The following is a 10,415-nucleotide window of genomic DNA, read 5'->3' as shown; positions in this document are numbered from 1 at the left end:
AGGATCTCGGAAACGGCTGAAGAAGAAGACAAAAAAATCTCAGGCACTGACAAGTCCAGGGTAGTGTGAGCATTACAACTGCATGTTGAAATTGACCAAACTGTCCCTTTAAGTTTGGTCCAGGTAGATAGATGCTGAGGCACTCAAGGTTGCAATTTTTTTTTACTTTTTTATTTGGCTACAATCATCCTATCATCCTGATACGCCCTGAAGAAGGCCATAAGGGCCGAAACGCGTAGGCATTGTAGCCAAATAAAAAAGTTTTAAAAAAATTGCAACCTTGAGTGCCTCAGCATCTATCTACCTGGACCAAGTTTGAGAGCCCCTACACTGATGAGCACCAAGGAAAAAAGGTGAAGACCCAGAAGCACTCCAATTACCTGCTTGTGTTTGAAACTCTTAAGTTTGTTTTCATTAATCACTGCCTTGAGGATAAATGGAGGTGGCGTGTACAGACTGAATTAATCATTGTTCATCATAGATCAATTTTTATCATAGATAAATTTTACATTACTGGAAAAAAATTACGAGGATATGACCTCTGTGTCCTCAATGGTAGTTACGACCATGGATGAGGCCTACTGTCCCTTTTTGTACGGGTGTGTGGCGCACACGCATGGCTCTTTGTGTGTTGTGAGGTTTTAAAGGAACAGTCCACCATTTCTGGAAATGTGCTACCCCTCAAGTTACAGTAAATAATTGAGTTTTACCTTTCTCCTTTTTCTTACTGTCATTCTCTGAGTCTGGTGACTCTGCTTCTGGTTCCAAGCTAGCATGTACGTATAATTGAACTGAATGGGATCATTAGCTGCTAGCTAGCTGGTACCATTCACTTCCATGATGCATGCTAGCTGGGAGATACAAGTTGCATCACCATCAAAGACACTAAATACAGACTTCAATGACTAAATATCAGATGTGTCGAAAGTAAAAGTACTTTTGTGGTGTAATTACAACACTGTCACATGGCATTACATAGCTGTTACACCATTTACTCCATTGTACCTAATGAGATAGACTGAGTTGTTACTGAAAAACACTGAAAAACGAACAACGACCCACCACAAATCTGATCCAACCAGTGCAGAGTTAAGTGACTGTAAAACAACTACAGGTCTACTGTTCACTCAGATAAGTTAATTGTGGTGGAAGGGAACTGTGTTTCTTTTTTTTACTTTTACTTTTTTACTTTTGAGACCTCTGTTCAATATAGACCTATGGGATGATACTAACTATAGACCTGACCTGATTCATTTTCCTTCAGTGAGTACTCTGTATTTGTGGGCGTCTGAAACAGTTTCCATTCTGTGACTGTCACTGTGCCCACTGCTTTTCAACCAGACTTTGAACCATGCACAATAACACCACCTGTACAAGTGACTACTGACTAATAACCTCTAAAGTTGACAAGCTCCCTACAAACTCACTCATACAGAGAGTGGGAAGTGGGTGGGTGGGGCGAGGGATATAATATCCCACTCACACCTGTTCCAGTACAAACACCAGTCCCTGTACAGTAAACAGCTTTATTAATTAAAATAGCCTCATACCCTTTGGTTCCTGTCAGGTGTGTGTGTGTATGTGTGTGTGTGTGTGTGTGTGTGTGTGTGTGTGTGTGTGTGTGTGTGTGTGTGTGTGTGTGTGTGTGTGTGTGTGTGTGTGTGTGTGGAAGTGGAAGTCACGTGCGTGATGCATGCGTGTCTTTATGTTTGTGTGTGTGTGTGTGTGTGTGTGTGTGTGTGTGTGTGTGGAAGTGGAAGTCACGTGCGTGATGCATGCGTGTCTTTATGTTTGTGTGTGTGTGTGTGTGTGTGTGTGTGTGTGTGTGTGTGTGTGTGTGTGTGTGCACATGCGGGAATGCGTACATGTGTTGTGTGTGTATTGTGTGTGTGTGCTGCAATAAGACGAGATAAGGTTGATGAGGAAAAACTGTCCAGCAGACAAGCAGGATGAGGTTTAAACCCAACATGTGTCATGTGACAGAGTGTTGATGGTTAACTATAGGAGAAGATACAGACTGTGTGTGTGTGTGTGTGTGTGTGTGTGTGTGTGTGTGTGTGTGTGTGTGTGTGTGTGTGTGTGTGTGTGTGTGTGTGTGTGTGTGTGTGTGTGTGTGTGTGTGTGTTATAGAGAGAGAGAGAGAGAGAGAGAGAGAGAGAGAGAGAGAGAGAGAGAGAGAGAGAGAGAGAGAGAGAGTGAGTGAGTGTGTGTGTTTCTGTGTGTGTGCGTGCGTGCATATTTGTGTGCTTATGTTGTTCAGTATGTGTGTATGCATCCAGTGTTTGATCACACTATCAGGTATGTAGTACCCAGCTAGCCAGCTTTATGTGGAACTAAAAATAGAAAGCAAAGCAAAAGGATGGACCCTCCTCCCTAATCCCTCTGGCCCTCCCCTTCCCATCCCCTCCCCTCTCCTCCTCTCCACTCCTCCCCACTCCACTCCTCTGCTACCCCCTCCCTCAGACAGGTGCAATGTTAATGTTGTGAACCTCCTCCCTCAAGCACTCTTCTCTCCTCCTCTCCTCCCCTCTCCTCTCCACTCCACCCCTTATCCTCTCCTCCCCCAGGTGCAATGTTGTGTGTTGCCTTGTGCCGGGAATTCACGCTTCGCTTTCTTGTCTTACAGGTTTCTGGCATGCATGCACTTCTAAGGCAGCCATGGACCGGCGGCATCTGAACAACCTCCCACGCTGGCTTTCCCCTTCACTCTCCACCCACCCCGTAACACCACTGACACCACCCGTCTCACGGCGAAAGAGTTCTCTCAGACAACAACTTGGCTCTTAACACTTGACAACCTGCACAGAAGCACGGAGAACAGTTTTGGAGTCATCACTCTGTTTTTTTGGGTTTTTTTTTTTTTCATAAAGATTATCATTCATCAAAGTCATCTGTGGTTGTCCAAAGGGTTCAGCAGCTTTCTCAGACGACTTTGCTCTCAACGTTTGACGACTTGCTGAGGCAGGAGGAGGACTAGTAGTGTTTCTGCAATTCTGTCTCTCTCTCTCTCTCTGTCATCTGGGAAGAGTCTCTTTCATCCAATCGTCTTAGTCAAAATAATGTAGTTAATGTAGACAATTGGGACTTGGGACTTATTTTTACAGCCTCAGGATGTTTTGTCTCTTTCACCACTGAGAGACTTGTCTGTTCGGGGATCAGACATTGTTTATCTCTGGAGAGTGGACCTGTAGGAGACTTTTCTCTCTCTCTCTCTTTCTCTCTCTCTGACAACATCCGACCTGAAAACTGAAGCAGGACCACCAGAAAAAGGCTTTTGGAACTCTCTCTCTCTCTTTCACTCCTCCTCTTCCTCTCTTTCACCACTGGGGGGGTGGTGATTGCCGTCTGTTGTTATTAAAAACATCCCTATCATCCCTACCTTTGGAGTTGCGTTGCCATGGAGCTGGAGATTGACCCGGAGCTCCTGGACGACGAGGAGGGCAAGGAGCTATGGGAGCGGATCAATGACAACCGCCACAGCCTGTCCCTACAGGTGCACCCCTGCATCATCCTGCCCTACCTGCGGCAGGCCCGCGTGCTCTCCGAGGTGGACGAGGACGAGATCATCAACTGGGCACAGCTGCAGAACTACTCCATGAAGACCAGTGAGTGATGAATACTGTACACATATGTAATGTACTGTACAGAGAGAGAGAAAGAGAGCGAGAGAGAGAGAGAGAGAGAGAGAGAGAGAGAGAGAGAGAGAGAGAGAGAGAGAGAGAGAGAGAGACAGAGACAGAGACAGAGACACAGAGACAGAGACAGTGACAGTGTAAGATATACCATACATACTGTAAAGACAGAGAGAGAGACAGAGACAGTGACAGTGAAAGAGATTACGTCCTCTGTGTGTTTGGGTGTCTGTCTGCTATCTGTGATTGTGAGGAAAGTGAATTTGCTGGGAATAAAATGAACAGAGAGAGAGAAAGAAAGAGAGAGAGAGAGAGTCTTTGCAGAAAAATAAATAGAAGGAGAGCAGAAGTAGATGGTGATTTCTATAAATTTGATAGCTGAGTGTGTGTGTGTGTGTGTGTGTGTGTGTGTGTGTGTGTGTGTGTGTGTGTGTGTGTGTGTGTGTGTGTGTGTGTGTGTGTGTGTGTGTGTGTGTGTGTGTGGGTGTGTGGGTGTGTGTGCGTGCTTGTGTGTGGGGAGGGAGAGTGAGCGAGAGAGACTCAGAGAGATCGAAAGTGTTGATGTCTGTCGTTTTGTTGATCTTGGTCCTCTGCTTACTGTTGGTGCCACTCTTGGTTTCACCCCTGCAGTGTGTGTGTGTGTGTGTGTGTGTGTGTGTGTGTGTGTGTGTGTGTGTGTGTGTGTGTGTGTGTGTGTGTGTGTGTGTGTGTGTGTGTGTGCGTGCGCGCGTGTGTGTGTGTATGTGTCCGCATGTGTGTGCCTGTTTCGGTCTCTTTGTCATCAAATCTGCGTCTGTGTGTATGTACAGTACTGTACGGTGTTGGTGTGTTTATTTTTTGTGTGTACTCGCGGTGACATTGTTTACAACCTTAATTAAAGGATTCTGAGTAATAAGGGTCTGCACTAGCTGATGCTCTTTAAATACAAGTGCAATCACTGACAGAATGAATTGCATGTTTGAGAAACTAAAGCAGAATGAAAGACAATATGCAGGTACAGTTAGAACTGCAGAGCTGTGGAGGTCGTGCTGAAAATAGATCTGACCAGCCTGAGGACTGAATAGGGGCTTGTTATGTAAACACTGTGTGTCAACATAGACATGGCTTTCACAGAAAATGACCTAACATTTCTTATCAGTAACGTTGATATCGGTGTATAGAAGTACATTCCTTAGATTTTTTCCCATGTGCTTATACATAAGTACATAGAAACAAATCTAAGGAGTGTACTTCTACAAAATGAATTCAAGTGCAATAGATGGAACATACGGTATAGGAAAATCAAACTATAGATTTTCAAGAGTAACAAATCTGAAACATTGAAACAAGACACTTTTGGTCTCACTATCAGTTATGTACAACAAACAACACAATATAAAAATTGCAATGATACATACTCATCGTGTATTGATCTGACCCACAGGTCATACTGGTAAATCTTGACACTGTCAAACAACATCTGTGGCCTCAGTATGAACTGTCTCATAGGAGGACAAACGCATAGTATACTTTGACCTTGACCCCACAACCTTTGAGCCATCTACTCTTGTGGGGTTTCATTGTGTATATTTGCGCAGGAACAGGACAACAACAATGAAATACTGACATGAAAAACGCTGACAGGCCCTGTCTGTCTGTCCGTCTTCCTGTCTGTCTCTCCTGTTAGGTTATATAATTATACGATTGTGTATGTGGTGATTCATACGTGTCTTCTTGACCATTGATCCTGCCCCCCCTGCAGGCCACATGCTGGACATTCTGCATACGCGTGGTCGAAACGGTGCGGTGGCCCTACTGGAGAGCCTGATGATCCACTACCCCTCCACCTACACCCAGATCACCGGACGCAAGCCCAGCGTCGAACCCTCCGGCTTCAGTGGTGAGTTAAGATATAGGCAAAATCCCTGTACAACATCCATTACACGATAGTAATCATAGTATTACATCCCTTCACTATGGAATTGTCCATGGTGGGGTGACCATTAATATCGTCAAACTGGTCAAGTGTCTAACTTGGACGCGCATGTTGTCTTGGTTTGGAATGTTGACAGTATCTAAGGGATAACGTTGTAGGAATCATGTCGGTAGTTAAACAATCACACACTGCATTCCAAACGAAGATTCTAAGTTAGATGCGTCAGATGGAGAAGCGTCTAAGTTGGTCGACGCTAGATTCTGGTACAGTTGAAATGATTCCTACAATTTACGTAACAAACAATAGCATATACAATATAAAAAATATTCTACCCTAGTGGGAGATTAGGATAACTGCCGTCGAGGTAGACCAGTTCGATTAAGTTACAGTCTTGGTGAAGGCAAGTCTGGCGACGTGCATAAGCCTCCGACTCGCCATTAACTTCATTGAACCGGTCACCTCCCAGGCCGTTATCCCTTAAATAGCAGTGAGTAAAAATAATAGACAGAAGCTCACACATGCATTTATTGCGCTCAACATATTTTGGTAGTCAAGACCCTCTTCGGGTGAGTTGTTTACCTTAGGCAGTAACAGGCAGGCTCGGAGCTAAAACAGCACAGAGCCTCTTACACACAGAAAGGCTGCCGCCGGAAATGCAGATGTGGTCAAACAAGTTACCGTGTCCCAAAAAACTTGCCTGCTGATAGTGAGTTGGCCGAAACATTGTTCAAGTTCAGTGCACATGAGAACAATGTGAAGTGAGTGAATCACAGGTAAGCCTTTAAGGTAGAGTATGTCATAGTTGTATTAGTTTACTTTAGACCCTTTACGCAGAGCATGTTATAACGTTACTGTCACCAAAATTGTAATGACCAAGTCTTAATCTATTAGGCCTACTTAAAGCTCTCGACAATGTCATAGCAATGTTGTTATGATGTAGGTGAGTCTTTTAAGCCAAAGAGTGAATGGTCCGCCGGTGGGCCCATCTGCACAGAGGCTACTTGATGCTGCCCATTCACAGGTGTTAGCTTTTTCACGAGTATTTTCCACCCCCATCAGTTTTTAACTATCCATTATGTCTGGGAAAGTGACATATTTCATACATAAAAAGGTGTCTGCCATTTCGAATTCCCAGTAATAGACATCCTTAGCTGCAAAACGTACTGTACTTTTAGTCAAACCAGTTAGTTCACTACTACTAACTAGTAATGAAAAGATCAAATTTGAGAATGGGAAGCATGGTGGCAGTGAGCAGCATATATGTTGTTGCAATGCCTACTCTGGCCACCAGCCTACATACTCTACCTTAAAGACAAAAACAGCATCGCCTCTCTGGAAATATACCTACGTTTGTAGTATGTGCAACCAGATGTGGCAAGACAAGTTTCGGTGACCTGAAAACAAGATAAGAGGATGCACCGTCATACTTCCTGGTCAAGTGATAAGTAGTTGACAAGATGAAAACCATTTTAGTTGTATGACTCCTCAATTTTTTTTAAATTTTTGACACATTATGTAAACGTTAAAACTCCTAGCTAAACAAACCACGCACAGGTGAAACCAAAATGTTAGTATTATCAGCCTGCAGACATTGGGTTTGAATGATGAAGTGCTGACTGTACTGTAGCTATTGTGGTTGTAACTATTGTTGTGTTGTTGACGTGTTTCTCTGTCAGTGTTTATTTTCTTTCTAGAAGGCATGTTAGGAGAGGTGCTCAAGTTTCTGTTGTTATCAAGCAGCTTTCAGAAGATACTATTCTTTCTCTCTCTCTCTCTCTCTCTCTCTCTCTCTCTCTCTCTCTCTCTCTCTCTCTCTCTCTCTCTCTCTCTCTCTCTCTCTCGCACTCTCTCTCTCTCTCTCTCTCTCTCTCTCTCTCTCTCTCTCTCTCTTTCTCTTTCAGTGCCCTCTTCATTCTTGCTCGGTCAATTTTCTGTTATCACTTTGCAGCACATTGTGCTGATGTGGCATTTTGATAAATGTACCTGCTGTTGGCTTTGGGAGGAAATAAAAATGTCCAGAAGGGGTTTACGCATGTCCTCCCTCCCGTCCTCCGTCTTAAGCCTCTCTATACTTTAAGACTGTCAGACATGTCATATCATAGCTTTTGCAAAACCACACCGTGACCACATCACATCACATACACGTCTGTTGAGAAAATACTGTATGTGTGTAAGTGTGAGTGATGTGATGTTGAAGTGGTGTGTGTGTGTGTGTGTGTGTGTGTGTGTGTGTGTGTGTGTGTGTGTGTGTGTGTGTGTGTGTGTGTGTGTGCGCGTGTGCGTGTGTGTGTGTGTGTGTGTGTGTGTGTGTGTGTGTGCTTGTGGTCGTGTGTGCATGCATGCGTGCATGTGTGTGTGCGTGCGTGCGTGTATGTGTGTGTGTGTATGTGCCTGCGTGTGTATGTGCTTGTGTATGTGTGTGTGGGTGAGTGTGTGTGTGTGTAGGTTGGGGTTCTATCTTCAACCTGTCAAAGTTAATCATCTCTAAATGGAATTCATGATGCGTGGAAATGGAAATACCCCCCCCCCCCCTCTTGCCTCAGACACATTCCCCTCTCCTCCTCCCGTCTCCACCTCTCCTCTCCTCTCCCCCTCCCTTCTTTTCATCCTCTCCTTCTCCTTTTCTCTCCTCTCCTCCTCCTCCTCTATTTTATTGAAAACTTTATTACAGACTCAAAAAGTTCCATATAAGATACATAAAAAGACAGAAAAAACACATACAAAAACAGACAAGTACATCACAAAGCACCAGTTCATTTGAAAACATATAAACATCTATACCAGTGCTGCCACAATTCAGAGAAGTACCTTGTATCACTCTGCCTGGTATCATAAAGAGTAGATATTATACCATTGCTTGATCCAGCAAGTCTACCCATAAATCTATGCATAAAATTTCTCAGCAGTGCATGAAAAGTGGGGACACTACAATTGACAAATAAAGTGCTTGCGCTCGTCCATCTTGGGAACTGAAGGAGAATCCTAAACGCATCATTGTATGCCACTTGCAGCTTCTTCAGCTTAGCTGTATGGTATTTACACCATAAGTGTGCTGTGTAAAAAGGTGTGCAGTAGGCTCTAAAGAGATTAACCTTGACATCATCTGTGCACATATGGAACCTGCGTGCCAACATATTGGCCTGTGCATATAATTTACGACACTGACGCTGGATATCATCATCATCACACAGGTCATCAGTAATGATATGACCCAGATACCGCACTTTACACACTACATCAAGAGAGCTGTTAGACAGAAAAAACGAGGGGAAGTTTTGTTTTTGGTCCTCCTTAGTTCTCACAATTAAAATCACACTTTTTTTATGATTAAACTTGATGTCAAATAGGAGTCCATAACTGGAGCACACATTAAGCAATTGCTGAAGCCCAGCACTATATGGGGACATGATAACCAGATCATCAGCATAAATGAGATGATTAATTACCTTGTCACCCACCATACACCCAGTTTTACACTGCTTAAGATTACTGGATAGCTCATCCATATATACATTGAATAGAACAGGGGATAAGATGCCACCCTGTCTTACCCCATTTGTTACATGGAAGGGTGTAGATAGGCTACTGCCCCATCTTGTTTGCATTGTTTGATTAGTGTACCAGTATTGCAGGATCCTTATCAGGTAGGATGGAACACCTCGCTGTTGAAGTTTGTGATATAATTTGCCATGGTTAATTCTGTCAAAGGCCCTAGAAGCATCTAGGAAGCACAGGAAAACAGTGGAATTATGTCTTTTGTAGTTATTTATGATTTCCTTGAGAGCGTACATACACAGGTCTGTTCCAAGTTTGGTCTTAAAGCCAAACTGGTTGTCTGTGGTTTCAACATAGTCGCTGAGCATATCTAAAATAATCACTTCTACCAACTTAGAGATAATGCTGGCCAGAGCAATTGGCCGGTAGTTATCAATGCTGGAAATATTGCCAGTTTTGTCTTTAATCACTGGCACTAGCAAAACTGACATCATCGTTTCAGGTAGTATTCCATGCATTAAAAGGCCAGTAAAACACAATGCAAGCAAGATTGGTAACCTCCTACAGGCATATTTTAGATGCTCAGCTGTTACCTGATCAGGCCCACAGGCTTTGTTCATAGACAGTTTCTCAATGGCATATTGCACTACATCAGGTCTAATCATCACATTATCATTAAAAGATACATTACCTACATGAAACTCTTCACTCTTAACACAGTTAAAAATACCACCATAATGTTCGCTCCAGAGTTGTGCAATCTGTTCGGAGCCAGTGACCCCATTAACACTAGAGGGCAGTGGCATTTTACTATTATTTATGACCTTCACTTCTTTCCAGAACTCATTGACATTATTATTCTGAAGCTTCTTTGCCATGGAGTTAGCCCTCATGGCCAGTTCATGTCTTTTGATAAACCGTAAAGCATATTTAAATCGGGCGTTTCCCAGTTTCTTGCGTTCACACTCAGGACCGTGTCTTGGTCTCCCTGCGATTACCCAGGCTTTAAAAGCATTTTTGGCTTCCACATGAAGATCAGCTACATGATCATTCCACCCTGGCCTCACATTTTGTTGTTTACATTTATTGTTACACAGAGACTTACCACTATTAATAAGACAACTCACAATCTTATCATACAGTACACAGAGATTTTTACCATGATTTTGATTCTTACAATTAATGTCAACATTCTCTCTGCTCCCCTCTTCTCATCTCATCTCCTCCTTCTCTCGTCTCCCCTCTCTTCTATCCTGTCCTCTCCTCTCCTCTCCTCCTCCCTTCTCCTCCTCTTCTTCTCCTCTCCTCTACCCTTTCTCCCCCTCCCTTCTCCTCCTCCTCTCTTTCTCCTTTCCTCTCCCCTTTCTGCTCCT

The 10,415-nt window shown here is 43.6% G+C and overlaps 1 protein-coding gene across 1 annotated transcript in view; it reads left to right on the top strand.

Moving 5' to 3' along the window:
- Positions 1 to 2,807: 2,807 nt before the first annotated feature.
- The window catches only part of card14 (caspase recruitment domain family, member 14), a 40,586-nt gene continuing 32,978 nt past the window's right edge, over positions 2,808 to 10,415 (top strand). The window contains exons 1-2 of the mRNA XM_063201623.1: positions 2,808 to 3,605; positions 5,374 to 5,511. Coding sequence (XP_063057693.1) covers positions 3,398 to 3,605; positions 5,374 to 5,511 — 346 coding nt within the window. The 5' untranslated portion in view covers positions 2,808 to 3,397. The remainder of the gene's footprint in view (positions 3,606 to 5,373; positions 5,512 to 10,415) is intronic.

The sequence above is a fragment of the Engraulis encrasicolus genome, chromosome 1 (genome assembly GCF_034702125.1).
Source record: "Engraulis encrasicolus isolate BLACKSEA-1 chromosome 1, IST_EnEncr_1.0, whole genome shotgun sequence".
Classification (NCBI taxonomy): Eukaryota; Metazoa; Chordata; class Actinopteri; order Clupeiformes; family Engraulidae; genus Engraulis; species Engraulis encrasicolus.
This window is presented reverse-complemented; position numbering and strand designations above follow the sequence as displayed.